This window comes from Nycticebus coucang, chromosome 14 (assembly GCF_027406575.1).
Source record: "Nycticebus coucang isolate mNycCou1 chromosome 14, mNycCou1.pri, whole genome shotgun sequence".
Lineage (NCBI taxonomy): Eukaryota > Metazoa > Chordata > Mammalia > Primates > Lorisidae > Nycticebus > Nycticebus coucang.
The window spans coordinates 69,633,907-69,655,044 of NC_069793.1; the positions used below are offsets into that span (position 1 = coordinate 69,633,907).

Here is a 21,138-nt window from a genome sequence, read left to right on the forward strand (position 1 = left end):
TGTTAAGATTATCCAATGGAAAATAATAAAATTTTGCTTAATTTTTCTTTTTGAGAATGTATTAGTTATGTTTTTACTGAATACCTATTGTGTGCTTCGTCATTTGATAAATTATATATAAGCCTATAAAAGAAGAAAATGTCATTATTTTTGTAGGCACAGGAAATTATCTGAGCATACATAGTATTGAGACTGTATACTCAAGGACCAATGTGGAAACCAACATACTGAAGGAGAGGTGTATATTGGATAATCCTAAAAATTAAAGTCTGGGGCAGCGCCTACAGGCTCAACGGAGTAGGGTGCCAGCCTCATATGCCGGAGGTGGTGGGTTCAAACCCAGCCCCCGCCAAAAACTGCAAAAAAAAAAAATAAAAATAAAGTCTGGCAGAGGAGTTTGGGCTTTATGTGGTAGATAATGGGAAGCCATAATGAAAAAGTTATTTGTTAGACTAGAGTTTATGGTGTATAGAAACCAATTAGACTAATTGGTAGATTAAGAGCCAAATTATGGCTCAGCACCTGTAGCTCCAAGTGGCTAGGGCGCCAGCCACATACACCAGAAGTGGCGGGTTCAAGCCTAGCCTGGGCCTGCCAAACAGCAATGACAACAACAGCCAAAAAATAGCCAGGCTTTATGGGGCAGTCGCCTGTAGTCCCAGCTAGTTGGGAGGCTGACGCGGGAGAATTGCTTAAGCCCAAAAGAGTTAGTGGTTGCTGTGAGCTCTGATGCAACAGCACTCTACGGAGGGCGACATAATGAGACCTTGTCTCAAAATATAAAAATAAAGAAATAAGAGCCAGATTATGTAGGATTTTGAAACATAAGAGGGGATGTCGAAACTAGGGATACAGGAATTAGGAAGGTTTTAAGCCAGTTTGACATATTACAGGTTCTTGGCATGACAAAGTTATTTTTTTAAGGTTATTTTTGGTATGACAGGGAGCACCAGAACTGTTTGCATGATAAAGAAATTTAAAATAGGAATACAGTGTAGGAAACGAGGTAAGGCTTTTGAGCTTGGACACTTACAACATTTTGCAAGAGGGTGTGTGCTGGTGACAAATTGAGTTCATTCATATAAATCTTTGAAGAACTTGAACAACTGTTATTGAGTAATTGCCATTCACTGTGCTAAGCACTGAGGAATCATTGATATAACAGAGGTACAATATGGCGTTTAAGGGGCTTTCATTTTGTTTAGGACCACAGGGATTAATACAGGAATGAAACAAGGATTTGCACCAGAATTTCCAACCTGGACAATTAGAATAGGAAGCATATATCTGACAGGTGGTAGATTTGATAGGTAGAAGAGAAACAGATTATGGCAGGATGTAGGGAAGAGAGCAATGTAATATTATGTCTGGACCAGTAGATACAGAACTGTTAGATCTAACGTTTGAACATATAACTTTATGTATACAGATGAGTTTTACACTTATACCCTGGAGAGTATATGCTGCAGATTCCAAAAGCACACAGTGAATCCGTGACTTGGTCTGTATACTCTGTTTTAGTCAAACAGAAATACATGGTTTATCTCATAAGTTTTCTGTAGAGTCTATTGTGGTATGAATTTTGATAAATGCTTCTTTTTTCTTTCTTTTTTTTTGAGGTAGAGTCTCACTATTTTTTGTTATTGTTGTTGTTGCAGTTGTCATTGTTGCTTAGCTGGCCCCGGCTGGGTTCAAACCTGCCAGCCTTGGTGTAGGTGGCGGGCACTGAGCTGATAAATGCTTTTTATATTCTTTTTTGAAGGATTTTCTTACCACACTAGTCATATAGATATAATACTGAGTTTGGGGCAAATACATATTGTGGAATAGAGATTTTAATCTTTTCATTTAGCTAGAAAAGTTAGTCGGAAAAGGAACATTGATGGAGAAACTGATAATGATGTTTAGATTCTGAGTTTTAGATGTAAGTCCTCAGATTCTAAAAAGATGACTGCTTCAAGGGTCAATTCTTAATATTCTTTCATGCTGGGATGACTTATAACTTACTTATTCAAGCCTTCATTTTCTTCCTTATGACAGCTTTCACGTATCTAGGTATGACATCGACTATATGTATTAATTGTGCACAGCATTAATAGAAATAACCAAATATCACTAGTCTTTAACTCAGGCCTCCTTTTCTTCCCCCTTCTCTAAGGAACGACTACCAAAATTACTACAATCCCAATGACTTCCAAGCCCAATGTGATTGTTGTGCAAAAGACTACAGGAAAAGGAACGACCATTCAAGGCCTCCCGGGCAAAAACGTTGTCACGACATTGCTAAATGCTGGAGTAAGTAAGAGCTTGAACTGCAGACTCAACAATACACCGAGGATTTTAAAGACCCGCTATACAAATAATTCCATAAGGACTTCAGAATCCCACAATGGCCTGAATGGCTTGATTTATCCCTACTGTGATATAATAACTGTTAAAACACCACCAACTGATGCTATTTTTCATAGTAATTTCTAAAACATGTTGCTCATACTTGCTTATAGCTAAGTTGCTTATGACTATGATTTAGATGCTTCGCTTGGTCCAGATAGAGAATTCCACTTGCTAAACTTGCAAGAGGACTTCTGTTGGAGCAGTTTTCTTCTTGCTAGTGCCTATTAGATAACTGGCCTAGGATTTGGCCTAGGCTGGGCAAAAGAAAATATTTGGGTCAAAGATTAAATAATTGATGGAAATTTGTTACTTTCATGTTTTTTTTTTTTTCATTTTTTACCTCTTTGAGCTAGTAAAAACCTAATCAAATAAATAACAGATTGATCAATAGTTTCGAAGGCAGTGACAATCCTAGGCTTCATCTCTCAATATTGTAGTTGTTTGACCTTGAATGACTTACTCAACATCTCTCATTCTTAATTTTCTCATTTGTACATTATACATTGTAGGATTATGATCTTTATTAGTGAGGTTGTTCAGTGACTACGGACTGTACCTGGTATGTAGGAAGTCTTCATTGGTTTTCTTCTTATAATGGTTATTCTTGGTACTTAACTGTTTAGGCTTGCCTCACATCACTTGAAAATGGAATACTATACTCCATTTAAGTAGATCTCACAATAGTTTCTTAGGCATCACAGTCGTAATGTGGGTAGGAGTCTAGCATTCGATTTTTTCAACATTTGGGAAAATAGATTCCTACCCTAAATTTACATGGTAAGCTGAAGTAAAGCCAAGATTAGAATTAAGATTTTGCAATTTCATATAACTTGATATACATAATAAGAGGGGATGCCTAGTACTGTAGGCCCTTATGGACACAAAGATCTAACAGTTATATGTGAATCATAGTTCGTAGATATATCTGATGACATAGGCAATGCTAATAAAACAAGCAGATCAACATAAAAGATCATCTTCTCCACTACACAGGCATGTACACTTGTATTTACAACTTGCTCATCTGTGCATGCCCGTGGCCCACATCAAAAGAACTTTCCAAAAAACAACTTGCTAGTTGGTTTTGTTTGGCTTTGAATGAGTCATCATACTTGGGCAGGGCCCATTGAGGTATTTAATAGATAGGTTTGCTTATTTGCAGACTAGTGGCATATGAACTTGAACTTTTTTCAGAGATGTTGCTATGAAGGGTATGTGTATGTCAAAGTAAGTAATGACATAATTGGCAGACACTTCAAATTTCCTTTAGATAACTACAGTAATAGTTAAATTTATGATTTTTATAATCATATTTAGCTGTAAATTGACAATGATTGCCTTTTAGACAGCTCACCTGGGTACTTTGTTTTTACTGGCTACACATTTAGATGATGTAGTTTAAATGGCCACACATTTACATCATGATAACTAAAAATTAAGAAAAACTGATAAGGTAAAAATCTCAGATCCTTTCATTTCCTTTTTAATTTTATGGATTTTAGTTTTTAAAATTATAATAATTTAGTAAAATCACTGTATTTGAATTTAATTTTGTTTAGCCAGAGTAAAAAGATGTTGAGTCCATGAATGACCAGAAAATGGTACTGATGAGTAAAGCAGGTGAAAGCACGGAAAATGGTGAAAAGTTAATGTGCTTAAGCTATATAGTTGATAGACTAAAGTGGTATTGGTAATATACTAATAGTAAAAATGGGAAACATCCCAAGTTTTTCCTTTTTTTTTTTTCTATATAACCTTAGAAAAAATGTTAACATCTGTGCTGATTTCATCTCCTGCCTATACTTTTTCACATAGACATTCTGCTATATATCCTTTATAAAATGTAGAACTAAGAAAGTTTATTTTGTGTGTGTACATTTAAGTACTGGTATATTACATAGTAATCTTTTTATTACGTAAATATTCATTTAAAGTAAACTAGAAAATAAAACTGAGGCTGTGCCTGTGGCTCAAAGGAGTAGGGCATCGGCCCCATATGCCAGAGGTGGCAGGTTCAAACCCAGCCTCGACAAAAAAAACAAAAAAAGAAAAGAAAAGAAGTAAATGTGGAGTGCAAGACCTATAATCCCAACTCTTAGTGATAGGAATTTTTTACAGTTTACTATATATTCTTCCATAGTTTTCTGACCCTATTTTAATATATGTACTACATGAATGTGACAGTGTAATAAGTATTATTACATGAAGTAATTTTTAAAAATTCACTCATCAGGAAATAATTCCTTCTTTGGATAGAAAGTCAGATCACTTTTATTAAGATTTTTTGATCACCAAGAAACATACTTTGTTACATAATCTACAGATCTTTTCCTGTCATTCTGGTAAAACCATTCTCTGATTTTTCAGTGTGGACAGTTTTTATCATTTAAATGCATACAAATCTCTTACGTTATCATTGGCTTCTATTTAGGGAGAAAAGACTATTCAGACGGTGCCAACAGGAGCAAAGCCAGCTATCATCACTGCTACAAGACCCATCACCAAAATGATTGTAACTCAGCCAAAAGCAATAGGTTCCACAGTTCAGCCAGCAGCTAAAATCATCCCAACAAAAATTGTTTATGGACAGCAAGGGAAAACACAGGTATACTATAAGATACAGTAATTTTTCTTGGCTTTTATGTATTTTAAATACCTAAAATTTCCAGGTAAAAATTTGAAGGGAAAGGTAAGCATTTTTTTAAAAAACCAGATTTTTGAAAGTTACGAATGAATATATAAAATTACTCTTCTATTGTCAAAGTCTCTGTTTCTCTTCTTTAGTACTTTTTTAAAATGTCTAAATATTTGTGTTATTCTGTGAGCAAAGATTGTGGGAGAGAATTCCCTTGGAATGAAATATTTTGAAGCTGTATATTGTTATTTGAGGGGTGGTGGATGGTTGAGGGAGGATGGTAGTTATTCAGAATCTCTAAAAAAATATTTTTCATAAGCTAATATATCCTTCAAAAGCATTTTGTGTACTTCTGAAATTTACTTTATTTGAACCCCACATAATGGAGAAGCTAGAGCTCTGTTTAATTTTTCTTCCTTTTCTTTATTTTATTTTATTTTTTATTTTTTATTTTTGAGATCTGTTTAATTTTTCAACCAAGATGATAAAGGAACTTTTTTGAAAATTTGCTTAGGAATTTGAGGCTGAAGACTTAATCATATATTGCTGGGCTACTAATTATTTTGTATGTACTTTAACTACTTTTCTGAGAGTATCAAAGGAAGCAGTATTAACTTTGTTTTTTTTATTTTTTTATTTTTTGAGACAGAGTCTCAAGCTGTCACCTTGGGTAGAGTGCCATAGCATCATAGCTCACAACCTCCAACTCCAGGGGTCAAGCCACCTCCTTGCCTCAGTTTTTCTATTTTTAGGAGACATGGGGTCTTGCTTTTTGCTGAGGCTGGTCTTGAACTCAGGAGCTCGAGTAATTTGCCTAATAATTTGCCTTCAGAATCTTCTCCCTCAGAATTGTAGTCATAGAGTTTACATATCTAAAAGATTATTTTTGTGACAAGTTCAAATTGCCTACTGAGTTCAACTGTAACAAATTGATTTGTGTCATTATCTAAGGTATAACCATATTTTTATTCTCAAACTCTTGGAAATGAGTAATTTTAGAGTCTAGAAAGGTTTAGAATCTTATGTATAGAAATAAAAATAATGTGATGGGTAATTTTTTTTTATTCGGTTGAAGTTAACTCAATCAGAGTTAATGCCTAGAGTTTGAAGTGGAAAGGTCCCATGTGAAAATTTTCTCCTATTTCACTTGTTTCAGTGTCTGTGATTTTTACTTCCACAAGGAGTTGATTCACCACATATTCCAAGTTGCTTCTGACAGTTATCTAAATCAGCGATCCTCTGGAAGTTTCTTCAAAGATTACTTAGGTTCCAACCAAGTTTACTTTATGCAGGTGTGTCAGTTAAGAATTTCGTTTGGAGGCCAGGCATGGTGGCTCACGCCTATAATCACTCACTCTGGGAGCCTGATGCGGGTGGATTACCTGAGCTCACGGGTTTGAGACCAGCCTGAGCAAGAGTGAGACCACGTCTCTAAAAATAGTCGGGCACTGTGGCGGGCGCCTGTAGTCCCAGCTACTTGGGAAGCTGAGGTAAGAGAATCACTTGAGTCCAAGAGTTTGAGGTTGCTGTGAGCTATGATTCCACAGCACTCTACAAAGGGCAACAAAGTGAGACTCTTATCTCCAAAAAAAAAAAAAGAATTTCATTTGATACCTAATGAGAAGGAACTTGAGGGCTTAAACAGATTAGATTTTTATTTTTACTATATTAATAAAAGTTCAGAGGGAAGAATTCCCGGACTGATACTCAGCTTAGAAATTCCACTGGGGCCAGATGCGGTGGCTCACACCTATAATCCTAGCACTTGGGAGGAGGGTGGATTGCCCGAGCTCACTGGTCACTGAATCCAGCCTGAGCCAGGGCAAGACCATCTCCAAAAACAAATAGCCAGGCGTTGTGGTCGCCTGTAGTCCCAGCTACTTGCGAGGCTGAGGCAAGAGAATTGCTTAAGCCCAAGAGTTTGAGGTTGCTGTGAGCTGTGATGCCATGGCACTCTAACAGGGTGACAAAGTGAGACTCTGCCTCAAAAAAAAAGGAAGGGAGGGAGGGAGAAAGAATTTCCATTGGGAATCTAAATTCCTTGTGTCTTTTTGTTCTGCCATCCTCAGCCTTTGGCTGTCATTCCACAGGGCATCCTACAAGTTGTCATATATAGAGAAGATGAGAAATTGTAGTTAAATGTAAAATTACACAATTTTACAAAGAGGTGGCCAACTTATAGAGAATATTTTGTAAAATTGTGTAATGAATACTTTGTAAATAAAGATACATTTAGCTCTGCTCGCTTTGGCAGCACATATACTAAAATTGGAACAATACAGAGAAGATTAGCATGGCCCCTGCGCAAGGATGACACACAAATTCGTGAAGTGTTCCATCTTTTAAAAAAAAAAAAGATACGTTTAGCTATAATTTCCTGTTTTCCTATGTATGGCAACTTGGAAACATGGTATGAGACAGCTAAAAGGTTGTAAAATGACTCCTAACGTAATTGTAGGCAAGAAAAAATTGACATAAAGGTTATTGTCACAGTCAGGGCCGTTGCATTCTGGCATGTACCACTTAATAATGTTGTCTGTGGCTTAACTGTAACTTGTCAGTAGGTTGAATCAATCTTTGTTGAATAACAAAGCATAATAAATAACAGAACACTATTTTTCATCCCAGAAAAATATTCTCTTACTTAGAAGTTTAGCATTTTAAATGGTACTCTAAAATTTCACCTGGATATATTTTTTATTTTCTTCTAGGTACTTATTAAACCCAAACCAGTGACATTTCAAGCCACAGTTGTCAGTGAACAAACAAGACAGCTGGTAACAGAAACATTACAGCAAGCATCTAGGGTAGCAGAGGCTGGTAATTCATCTCTTCAGGAAGGAAAAGAAGAACCACAGAGTTATACAGATAGTAGTTCCTCTTCTACCGAGTCCTCCCAGAGTTCCCAAGGTAAGATCTATTTTATTTCTGATTTATGTAAGTGCTACTGACGTAGTGCTCTAGTTTCATAACAGAACTTGCTTCTAGGGATTTTACATCAAACTTGTATGCTTTGGTTTGTCATTGTTTTTGGTTTTATTTTGTTTTGTTTGATGTTTAATCAGTGAACTGAAATTTTACTTTTGGTAAAGCTTACCATTTTTTCCCGCATGACATATGTTCATCAAATAATTTGTAAACATTCAGTGATGATTTTGTCAGGTAAGTAATGTTAAACTGGATAGAGCTATTATTCCCAGAGGGTAATTTTCAGTTTTCTATTTGCTTTGGGTATGTACGGAAAGAAGTATCCAAGAAAGTGAATAAACCTTTTGAAATGGTTGTTGAACTTTGAGAAAGAATCAAGGTAGCCAGAAGTAGACTATAAGTGAGCTGTAAGTAGGGTGACTGTACGTTCCAGTTTGTATGGAAACAAGTCTTAGTTTATGTCTGTTGTTCTGGCATAATTATGAATAGAGTTCCTTTTACTTGTCAGAAGTATTCTAGATGATACATGTATGGTTGTTCTAATTAAAAAGAAGGAACTATGAAACTGGACTCCATGGCAGGGATGGTCTTTGTTTTCAGTGCTTTTTTTTTTTTTTTATTATTAAATCATAGCTGTGTACTTTAATGCGATCATGGGGTACCATACACTGGTTTTATAGACCATTTGACATATTTTCATCACACTGGTTAACATAGCCTTCCTGGCATTTTCTTAGTTATTGTGTTAAGACATTTATATTCTACATTTACTAAGTTTCACATGTACCCTTGTAAGATGCACCATAGGTGTAATCCCACCAATCACCCTCCCTCCACCTATCCTCCTTCAGTGGTTTTTTAATTATGCTATTTTTCTTTTAGGGAGTCTCTTGAAGTAAGCTCATGATCATAACTCTTGAAACATATAAATTTAATACTTCTGTCTCTCAGTTATCTTAACTGCCCTTATTGTCAGGTGGTATGTTTATGTCTATGCCTAAGTGCTCTGATGCATTAAGCACAACTGTTTCTTTTCCCTTATTCTTTCCTCACTGTCTTCATTCCCCTTCCCTGCCTTTCCATTATTCTTGCTGGAGTGCTTTCATAGCATCTTCACTTTTCTAGTATACAGTTTTCATTTGTACAAACACTGTTATTTTAAACCTTTTTCGTCGAGTCTTTCTGGATTAATTTTTCTTGATTCGTATTGTTCATATTGCTGATTAATTCATCAATTTAATTTGACAATTATTTATCAATTTGTACTTTGTACTGAGCATTGTGCTAGACCCTTTAGAGGTAGACTAAACTATAGTTCCAACCCTCCAAAGACTTAAAATCTAGAATAGGAGAGTAAAAAAAAAATACACCTACACTCCAATATAAGAATTTTATTAGTAACAAACCAAAAAAAAAAAAAAAATGCCAAAGGCTGAAAGTTCACATTCCAGTGAGAGAGGATGAGAAAGCTTCATGAAGGGGAGGTAGCATTTGAAATGTTCTTGAAAACACATCAATTAAAAATAAATGGAAATGTTGATTTTTAACAAACAATATGGCATTCATTTTAGAAAATGGGTATTATCAGTGATAGTAATATTTGCTAAGATTCGCTTTATTATTCTGTATTAATTATAAATCAAGGTATGTGGCAATTGCACTTGAATGATGCTTATTCCCCAGTCATTTCTTTTGGATTTGCTGATTAGCATTTACAGAGTCCATGCATAGGTCAATTTGACTAACTGCCTTTCCTGCTTTTATTAAATTTACAATTCCTTGAATAATACTGGCTTTTTTTTTTAACTCTCAAGAAATATTTTTATAGAAGGCAGGTAGAATGTTTAGCTTTATAAGTTGATACTGAAAAGGGGGTATGAATGGTAAAAGTCTATGTACATAATCTCAGGTTGTCCTTTGAAATTGGTAATTCTTTCCTAAGGGAGCTATAACCCAATTAGTACTTCCCAAACATGGCATTTCATTGGTTAATTCTTCAATTTTCATGCTAAGAATGGTATAAAAGTTTGCTTCATCTATTTTTTTATTCTATATCTTTCATCATGTATAACTTTTTTTTAAATACAGTAGAACCTCTGTAAGTTGACCACTCAAGGGACTGTAACAAACTGGTCAATATACAAGGGTGGTCATAAGAAACAACTAGGCCTACTGTACTGATACATAATAGCATTTATTAGAAAATATCATACAAAATCATACATGATCAAAACATAGTAAATACAGTATCATACATACAGTATCATACAAAATTAATACATTTACTGTTTTCTCATGGTTTAGTAATTCTTTTTGGAAAAAAGAGTCTGTTTCTTATTCTTATTACAAACGTCAGTGGTGAAAGCCCTCCTATATCACTCAGCATACCCAGGCATTTTTCCCCAGCAAATGACTTCAATTGTATTATCAGATGCCTGACATCCTCTTCCTTTGGAGTCCCTGCAATTTCTGTGTCATCCTCACTTGCTTTTTCCACTTCATCAGCAGCTTCATGCATTTTCACACTGGTCTGTACTTTGATCAATATCACTTGGAAAATTGCTCCTGGGTCAGGTCTATTACAGGTTGCCACCTCATCATCCGTTGCAACAAAATCTTCAAAATCGATTCTTTGAATTCTGCCATAGGACATTGACTATTTGATGGGGCCAAAATATCATGCTCTTGGGTTTTGACAAATCCAGCTTTCTTGAAACACTTCCATATCATTTCTGGCTGAATTTTTTTTCCAAGCAGAACTGATCAGAAAACAGCATCCAGAGCATTAGCTGATGCAATAGATGGAGTTGCTTCCACAGGTGGACCACAGGTTTTAATAATGACCCACTGCAGGAGGTGGGCTCAGTATTACATTTTAAATGTTTTGATGATGCCTTGGTCAAGAGGTTGGACTTTTGAGGTCATGTTTGCAAGCAGACAATTTTAGTGTCACATTTGTGAGATGATTCACTTGCCAGTGGCCAGGACCGTTGTCTACTTTCAAATAGAGTAGACAAACCGTTTCTTCTTCATGTCTTAGCCATTACCTGCTACCCACTCCTCAAATAGGGCACCAGTCTTTCATGTGCATTTGTTTGACCTCCAAGTGATGGGGAGGTGTTTAGGCTTCAGGTTCTTGAGTGCTCTTGGCTTTGCTGATTTACTGATCACCAAAGTTTTTAGTGTCTCTGTGGTTGAGGTAGCACAAAGCAGAACTGTAAAAGTTCTTTGGAAAGTTTTCTGCTCTTAGCATTTGTCACCTTTCATGATGAGGCTTCTGTCAGGCATTACCTGGAAAAAGAGCCCACCCTCAGCATTAAAGATGTCATCATCTGGGGCCAGCTGTAGTGGCTCACACCTGAAATCCTAGCATTCTGGGAGATTGAGGCAGGTGGATTGCTTGAGCTCAGGAGTTTGAGACCAGCCTGAGCAAGAGCAAGACCCTGTCTCTAAAAATAGCTGGGCATTGTGGCGGGCACGTATAGCTACTTGGGAGGCTGTGGCAAGAGAAGTGCTTGTGCCCAAGAATTTGAGGTTGCTGTGAACTATGATGCCACTCCACTTTACCGAGGGCAACAAAGTAAGACTCTGTCTCTCAAGGGGGGTGGTGGTGGTTATTATCATCTTTGAAGCCTCTGGAAAAGTCTGGGAACATTTTTTTTTTTTTTTGAGACAGTCTTTTTTTTTTTTTTTTTTAATTAAATCATAGCTGTGTACATTGATACGATCATGGGGCATCATTCACTAGCTTCACAGACCTTTTGACACAATTTCATCACACTGGTTAACATAGTCTTCCTGGCATTCTCTCAGTTACTGTGCCAAGACACTTACATTCCACATTTACCAAGTTTCACATATACCCTTGTAAGATGCACCGCAGGTGTAATCCCACCAATCCCCTTCCCTCTACCCACCTCCCCCCTCTCTCCCCTCCCTTTCCCCCTTTCCTTTATTCTTAGGTTGTAACTGGGTTATAGCTTTCATGTGAAAACCCTAAATTAGTTTCATACTAGGGCTGAGTACATTGGGTACTTTTTCTTCCATTCTTGAGATACTTCACTAAGAAGAATATGTTCCAGCTCCATCCATGTAAACATGAAAGAGGTAAAGTCTCCATCTTTCTTTAAGGCTGCATAATATTCCATGGTGTACATATCGATGGACATTGGGCTTTTTCTATGACTTAGCAATTATGAATAGGGCTGCAATAAACATTCTGGTACAAATATCTTTGTTATGATGTGCTTTTTGGTCTTCTGGGTATATGCCCAGTAGAGGGATTACAGGATTGAATGGCAGATCTATTTTTAGATCTCTACTTGTTCTCCATATATCTTTCCAAAAGGAATGTATTAATTTGCATTCCCACCAGCCATGCAAAAGTGTTCCCTTTTCTCCACATCTGCGCCAACATCTCTGGTCTTGGGATTTTGTGATATAGGCTAGTCTCCCTGGAGTTAGATGATATCTCAAAGTAGTTTTGATTTGCATTTCTCTGATGATTAAAGATGATGAGCATTTTTTCATATGTCTGAAGGCCATGTGCCTGTCTTCTTCAGAGAAGTTTCTCTTCAAATCCCTTGCCCAGCCTGCGAGGGGATCCCTTGTTCTTTTCTTGCTTAATGCGTTTGAGTTCTCTGTGGATTCTGGTTATTAAACCTTTGTCGGAGACATAACCTGCAAATATCTTCTCCCATTCTGAGGGCTGTTTGCTTGCTTTACCTACTGTGTTCTTGGCTGTGCAGAAGCTTTTTAGTTTGATCAAGTCCCAGTAGTGTATTTTTGAAGCTGCTTCAATTGCCCAGGGGGTCCTCCTCATAAAATACTCGCCCAGACTGATTTCTTCAAGAGTTTTCCCTGCACTCTCCTCTAGTATTTTATAGTTTCATGTCTTAAGTTTAAATCTTTAATCCAGTGAGAGTCTATTTTGGTTAATGGTGAAAGGTGTGGGTCCAGTTTCAGTCTTCTACAGGTTGCCAGCCAGTTCACCCAGCACCATTTGTTACATAGGGAATCTTTTCCCCACTGAATGTTTTTAATTGGCTTGTCAAAGATTAAATAACGGTTAAGTAGCTGGATTTATCTCTTGGTTCTCTATTCTGTTCCAGACATCTACTTCTCTGTTTTTGTGCCAATACCATGCTGTTTTGATCACTATCGATTTGTAGTATAGTCTGAGGTCTGGTAGTGTAATTCCTCCTGCTTTGTTTTTATTTCTGAGTAATGTCTTGGCTAGTATAGTCTGAGGTCTGGTAGTGTAATTCCTCCTGCTTTGTTTACTATTTCTGAGTAATGTCTTGGCTATTCGAGGTTTTTTCTGATTCCATATAAAACTAATCTCATCAATCAGAAACGACAAAGACGAAATAACAACAGACTCCTCAGAAATCCAAAAAATCCTTAATGAATATTACAAGAAACTTTATTCTCAGAAATATGAAAATCTGAAGTAAATTGACTGATACTTGGAAGCACGTCACCTTCCAAGACTTAGCCAGAATCAAGTGGAAATTTGAACAGGCCCATATCAAGTTCAGAAATAGCATCAACCATACAACACCTCCCTAAAAAGAAAAGCCCGGGACCAGATGGTTTCACGTCAGAATTCTACCAAACCTTTAAAGAGGAATTAGTACCTATATTACTCAACCTGTTCCAAAAGGTAGAAAAAGAAGGAAGACTACCCAACATGTTTGGGTATGAAGCAAACATCACCCTGATCCTCAAACCAGGAAAAGACCCAACAAGAAAAGAAAATTATAGACTGATATCACTAATGAATATGGATGCAAAAATAGTCAACAAGATCCTAACAAACAGAATCCAGCAACACATCAAACAAATTATACATCATGACCAAGTCGGTTTTATCCCAGGGTCTCAAGGATGGTTCAATATACGTAAATCTATAAATGTAATTCAGCACATAAACAAATTAAAAAACAAAGACAATATGATTCTCTCAATCGATGCAGGAAAAACTTTTGATAATATCCAGCATCCCTTCATGATCAGAACACTCAAGAAAATCGGTATAGAAGGGACATTTCTTAAACTGATAGAGACCATCTACAGCAAACCCATAGCCAATATCATATTGAATGGAGTTAAATTGGAATCATTTCTACTCAGATCAGGAACCAGAGAAGGCTGCCCATTGTCTCCATTGCCTTTTAACATTGTAATGGAAGTTTTAGCCACTGCAATTATGGAAGAAAAGGCGATCAAGGGTATCCATATAGGGTCAGAAGAGATCAAACTTTCGCTCTTCACAGATGATATGATTTTATATCTGGAAAACACTAGGAACTTTACTACAAAACTCCTAGAAGTGATCAAGGAATACAGCAGCGTCTCAGGTTACAAAATCAACATTCATAAATGTGGCTTCAGCTAAATGTGGCTCCATTGACTTCATCAAGGAAAGTTTTCTTCTTTTCTGCTGTAGGTCTCCACTTTCCTTACAAAAAGTAGCCTTTATGTATACCAACAATAGTCAAGTTGAAAAAACAGTTAAGGACTCTATCCCATTCACAGTAGTGCCAAAGAAGATGAAATATTTGGGAATTTATCTAACAAAGGACGTGAAAGATCTCTGTAAAGAGAACTATGAAACTCTAAGAAGAGAAATAGCTGAAAATGTTAACAAATGGAAAAACATACCGTGCTCATGGCTGGAAAGAATCAACATTGTTAAAATGTCCATACTACCCAAAGCAATATATAATTTCAACGCAATCCCTATTAAAGCTCCACTGTCATACTTTAAAGATCTTGAGACAGTCTCAAGCTGTCACCATGGGTAGAGTGTCGTGGCATCATAGCTCACAACAACCTCTAACTCTTGGGCTCAAGCGATCCTCTTGCCTCAGTTTTTCTATTTGTAGTAGAGACTGGGTCTCGCTTTTGCTCAGGCTGGCCTCCAGCTCATGAGCTCAAGCAATCCACCTGCCTCGGCCTCCCAGAGTGCTAGGATTACAGGCGTGAGCCACCACACCCGGCCAGAAGTCTGGGAACTTTTGATGAACTCTTCCACAACTTCTGCTGGAAATTCATTGGATTCACCGCACAAAGTGAAGAGATCCTGTGTTACAGTTTAAATTTCTTGATGATTAGAAATCTGTCACCCCAAATTTCTGTGCAAATTTTTTTAGCAATTCTTGGATCGTTGGTCTGGATATTCAGGCACTAACTGTCCTCATTTGTTTAAGCCAGCTAAATGTGGCTTCATTGACTTCATCAAGGAAAGTTTTCTTCTTTTCTTCTGTAGGTCTCCACTTTCCTTACAAAAATGTTCCATTATCTTTCTTTGGCTGCTGCTTTCCAGAAAATATTGAAGATCAACCTTTTCCTTCAATGTTTTTTGAGTTCTTTGCTTTGGGCCATCATGTTTCAATTAACTATAAAATTTTTCAGTAGTTGTAGGATGTACCTACAATTCAGACCAGTCCTTCATGTTGAAGGATGTGATAAACAATATGATGTTAGGCCTAATCCAACACATGGTATTAATAAAACATGAAAAAAGAACATACACTAAAGAAAAAATAATACAATTAGGGAGCAAAGCCCATGACTTCTACCCTTTGTTATAAAATGGACTTAGCTAGTCACATTACAGGAGGTAAATTATTATTGTGTGTAACAGTCAAAATGATCAAGATTCAACATAAAGAGGTGGTCAATATAGAGATGTCACTCTTCCATTGAGTATATGGAGCTTATCCAGTTTATGAAAATTAGGTCAACTTGACGTGTCAATGTAGAGAGGTAGTCATCTATGGAAGTTCCCATTGTATTCTGTAGTAATAGAAAATTTTCACAATTCAGGGTAGGTATAGTTAACTGTAAAGCCAGTTTTTGTAATCTGTTTGCCAACACCCTCCCCCCAAATTTTCTTGTATAGTTATTTACTACCTTCTCACAAAAACTAGGTCTGAGACTGTACATATATGCTGTGATTTAAAGAGAAAGGGATTAAGATTTTCCTCAATCTAAGATCATGATGATTTTTAAAGTATATGAGACCCATACATACCAAGAATGTAAGTACTACATAGTAGTTCATTTTTCTTTCACATTTTTTTTTTAGTTTTTAGCTATTTTTTTCCTTTTTTAAAATATTTTTTTAGATATAATTTAAAACTTACAGACCTATTATAAGAATAATAAAAAGAACTCCTGTGTTCTTTACCTAGATTTACTACCTTTTTACATTTTTTGCTGTATTTGCTTTGTTGTTGATTCTCTGCTCCCTTCCTTCCACTATATGCATGTATTAAATATGCATGTATAATTTTTAAATTCTTAGAGAGTAAGTTGTAGATAATCTTTTTTTAATATCATTTGCATTTATAGGCTTTAAGGGTTATTTATTCTCTTTATAACTAAGATACAGTTCTCGGAATCAAGAAATATTATATTATAGTACTATTATCTAATTTATAATCCATATTCAAATATTATCAATTGTCTAATAATACTCTTATTTTTTTGCAGTTTTGGCCAGGGCTGGGCTTGAACCTGCCACCCCTGGTATATGGGGCTGGCGCCCTACTCCTTGAGCCACAGGTGTCACCGTCTAATAATATTCTTTATAGTTTTTTTCCCTTCCTCAGTCCCATTCAGGAACGTGCGTTGCATTTAGCCATATTTAACTGTCATGATTGTCTTTAGCCTTGAATAGGCCCTCACCTTTCTTCATATTTCTTGACCTTAATATTTTTTAATATATGTCAGTTGTTTTGTAGAATATTCTTTAATTGGGTTTTGTCTGATGTTTCCTCGTGACTAGATTCAGCAAGAATTCCACAGATGTGATGTTGTATCCTCTGTTTTACCTTATCAGGAAATGCATGATATCGGTTTGTCTCAAAATAGATGATGATAATGTTGTTTGGTCATGTCTTCCAGTTTGCTCCCCTATGAAGTTAACTTAGTTCCCTTTGAGATCAAGAGTAATTTATGGAAAGGTACTTTGAGACTGTATAAATATCACCTTCCTCATCAAATATTTACTCACCAGTTTTAGTATCCATAGATGATTTTCTAAAGTCTATTATCTTTGTACATTTAATATTTAGTATTTTCCTTTAAGGAAGAATCAACTTCTCTTGACTTAAGATCCTTTTTCTGGTGACCTGCTCTACCCAAGCCCTGGAATAAGTATATCTTATGCCAAGGGAATGCCTTGATTCCACTTGGGTGTCTAAACTTCCCCTGCTATTCCTTCACCCCTAAAGAGAAGTTTAGGCCCCATGTTTTATTCTTCATCTGTTTCCTCATAGGCTACAATAGATGGCTTTATCTTCCCCCTATTCTAAGACTTGTCTTGATCACTGTTAGAGGATTCATCACTCCTTTTGCATTTTATTTCCCATATTGCTTTGTACTATCAGCTATTTTAATATCAGCCATTTTATTTTGTACTTTGCTTATTATAATTGTTTTTATCTCCACTAGACTACTAGCTTCTCAAGGGCAAGGATCTTATTCATCTTTATATATCCAGCATTTAGCAAAGAGGTTAGTTAACAATGAGTTTAGGTATAAGTTCCACTGAATAAACAAACAGCAGAACAGGAACTATAATAACTGTGGCATAGGGTTAAGCTTCAGCCTTACGGACTCATTTTTGCTGCCTGAGTCCGAACTGTTGTTTTCTTTCTGGGGTTCCCCCTAACCTTGTAGGTGGATCTTTTAACTGGTATATACCTAGACTACTGCTTAGATATTGATAGGTAGCTAGGTGACCACACCTAATAGATCAAGCCCATGCTTGCCTAGGTCACTTACTGATGATTGGGCCATATGTCTTCTATTGCTCCTATGCTTTCCTTCCTAAATGGGTCTTCCTTTTTTCCCTTTCTCACATGGGAGTGAGTTAGCCTTATTGGGTTCCTCATTTTTTTTTTAAAACAAGTATTAAAGATTTCTTTGTTCATATTCTGCTTTATTTCTAAATGGTAGATTAAGTGTAAAATTATATTAAAGTGGAAGAGAACAAGGAAACAAAACCAAGATAAGGCTTTATATTGTAGTAAGGCATAAGGTAAATGCAAAAATGCATCTCAAAAAGACCTTGATTTGAATAGGGCACAACTCAGTTTCTAGGATGATTTTTTTCCTGAAGCTTTATGATCTCAGGAGGTCATGGTGAGAGTAGGGAATAAATTCAAATTACTCCAGAACTTCTCTGGGCCATTATGTACTAATCTATGTTGTGAAAGATAAAAAGTGGAAAATAAAATGTAAATGTTCCCCTATTTTTTGACCATGGAACTCACCCCCCCTTTTTTAAAAGAACATCTTTTTTTTTTTTTTTTTTTGAGACAGAACCTCAAACTGTCACTCTGGGTAGAGTGCCATGGCATCACAGCTTACAGCAACCTCCAACTCCTGGGCTCAAGCAATTCTTCTGACTCCACCTCCCAAGTAGCTGGGACTACGGCGCCCGCCACAAGGCCCAGCTATTTTTTGGTTGCAGCCATAAGTGCTGTTTGGCGGGCCCAGGCTGGATTTGAACCCGCCAGCTCAGATGTATGTAGCTGGCGCCTTAGCCACTTGAGCCACAGGCACTGAGCCTAAAGAATATCTTGAGGAACTAATCTTTTCTAGAACATCTTGGGTGCTGCTGTCTAGGCAATTAAACACTGAAAAGGCCTTTTGCTTTATGGCAGTACTTCAGAGGAAAGGTACATACTACATCATAAAAGGGATATAGATGTCTTAGGTTTAGTTTAGAAGAGATAGATTAGGTGGATAAGGCATCTGGGAATCATTTTATATGAGAAGTAGTTTGTTAAGACACTCTTCATGAAGAAAAGAAGATGAGAGTGAATTGGGTGGAAGGGGCCATGGGAGCTACAGGTTGTCAGTTATCTTGAGAACTGTGATGTGGAAGAAGGAAAAGAGTTTCTTTTTTTTTTTTTTTTTTTGTGGTTTTTTTTTGTCCGGGGCTGGGTTTGAACCCGCCACCTCCGGCATATGGGACCGGCGCCCTACTCACTGAGCCACAGGCGCCGCCCCGGAAAAGAGTTTCTTTGTGGATACATGAACAGACACCAAAACCATTGAATAGAAGTCACAGCAAGACCTGTTTCTACTCAATATAAGAAAACTTTGTGAAGCCAGCTTTCCACAGAGGCTCCTGTCCAGAAGGAGAGTTAAAGGAGAGAAATTTAGCAAGTAACCTGGTGGATCAGAGCTGCGCCAAGAGAGAAGGTTGAAGAACGCACATTAACCCTGCTGAGGCGAGCTGCAACCCCAAGGATACAAACAAAAGGTACAAAATCCATCACCAAGCCGACGGGAGTCCCCTCCCGCATGAGAACAGCTCGGAGTACCCAATAAACAAATGAGCAGAGTTAAAAAGTCCTCCCATTATACTCCCTGGGAGAGACCCTCTAAAAACTGGACCTACTTCCCCTACTAGAGTACCATGTCGCTCTCCTGCCAGGCATAAAACTGTGTAAAACTGTAAATATCCTCTACCTGCAATTCTGAGCTCCCAGCACTCCCCTTCACTCTCACCTGAGGTCTGGAGGCCTGTCCCCCAGGAATCCAGATTGTTGGATGATTTCTCGAGGGGTGTGGACAGGGCCTGGACTGCAACTGGTCAGCGTTGATTCTGCGGCACGGGAGTGAGGAAAGGACAGTCGGCTGAGGGAACCATACTGAAGCGGCGGTGCCCCAAGGCGCAGAGCAGCAGCCATTTTTGGCAACAATAGGGCTCACCCCCGGATATTCTGGAGTCACACCCCCTGTCTCTCTGGGCAACCAGAGGAGGCCTGGCATCTTCTCAGGTGGCAATCACCGTGGAACAGATCTGGGACAGAAAAGCAGGCCCCATGGGTAAAGGGTTTGCCTAAGCCAGTACTGGCCTGGGTGGAGCGCGGGGACTAGAAAACGCATGCACAGAGCCGGGAGATTGCCAGGGTGGGGCTCACCCAGAGGACCGCTTTACTGAGCCTAATACGCACCTGGCCCCCAGGGGATCATCAGCCGAGACAAAGGAGGGCAGGCAGAGGCTGGAACTGACAGGTAACTGTGCTGCGAATACAAACTACAGCGGCACAGACAGGGCCTGAGGCACAGTTTCTGGGAACTCAAAACAGCTTCTCTTCTGTAGGGGAATTTAGCAGGGACAGAAACAAATTCCCTCAAAGTTGTTCAGTTCTGTTAGTAACATCAATCAGGGATGGGGCTGGAACTGAGTGAACAGCCCCAGCCTCCCGTGGTTGTCAGGCCTCACCTCCCTCTGTCAGATGGAGACAGAGAGCAGCGGCCTGGCTGAGGAGACAGATTTCCTTGTGATTCAGGCAGGTGCAAACCCCTGGAGTATCTGCTCATTGGAGGCAACTGGGTCACAGCCCTGCGGGGTTATAAGTGACTGGATGTGACAGAGGTGCATCAACCTTCCTAGACTAATCTATTTGCTGAGTGGATACTCCTGATCCCACGGAGCACCGGAGCAAGTCATAATTGAGTTGTCAGCAGACCCCTGTGATCTAGTTCCCAGAGACCTTTTAAACTCTTCTACCTAAGACAGGTGCTGACTGAGACAATTGATTTGGACCTTTTGAACTGAGCCAATTGCCCGAGGACTATCCAAGTGCTGCCCTGGGTGTGTGGTTATAGGAAGGTTTGATTTTCCTTTTCCAATTGTTGCCTACAGGGGGCGGGGTGACTTAATTGCTGGTATTTCTCCATAGCTAAGACTTCAACTCAGAGTAACTGTTTCACTAGGGTCAGACAGAGACCAGCTAAAAACAAGACAGAGCCACTTAGCCCCACCACACCAAACAGGTCCCCAGTTTCTCAGGCTGTAGCACTGTACAGGTCCTCGGCAAAGCTCCAGGGGAAAAGTCAAACGGTGTAAAATAATCACAGGGTGGAATCAGCAGAAAACCTCAGATAACATGAATAACGAGAGTAGATCAACACCCGCCAAGGAAAGATACGGCAGATGTAACTGAAGATCCCATTCATAACAGCTGGCCAAGATGTCAGAAATCGAATTCAGAATTTGGATCGCAAACAAGATTAGTAGAATGGAGGAAAATTTGGAATTAGAAATTCGAGGAGCAATTCAAAAGTTGGAATTAGAAATTCGAGGAGAAATTCAAAAGTCTCAAGAATTCAACAAATTTAAAGACAAAACTACCAAAGATTTTGAC

The 21,138-nt window shown here is 38.0% G+C and overlaps 1 protein-coding gene and 1 non-coding gene across 5 annotated transcripts in view; both read left to right on the forward strand.

Moving 5' to 3' along the window:
- EMSY (EMSY transcriptional repressor, BRCA2 interacting) overlaps nucleotides 1–21,138 on the forward strand; it is a 117,201-nt gene that overhangs the window by 69,805 nt on the left and 26,258 nt on the right. For all 4 annotated transcript variants that reach the window (XM_053560531.1, XM_053560532.1, XM_053560533.1 and 1 more), the window contains 3 exons: nucleotides 2,159–2,295; nucleotides 4,826–4,999; nucleotides 7,741–7,939. In XM_053560531.1, the coding sequence (XP_053416506.1) occupies nucleotides 2,159–2,295; nucleotides 4,826–4,999; nucleotides 7,741–7,939 (510 nt within the window). The remainder of the gene's footprint in view (nucleotides 1–2,158; nucleotides 2,296–4,825; nucleotides 5,000–7,740; nucleotides 7,940–21,138) is intronic.
- LOC128566106 (U6 spliceosomal RNA) lies at nucleotides 7,268–7,374 on the forward strand. The gene has a single exon (XR_008374402.1). It is a non-coding gene; the product is annotated as a U6 spliceosomal RNA (small nuclear RNA).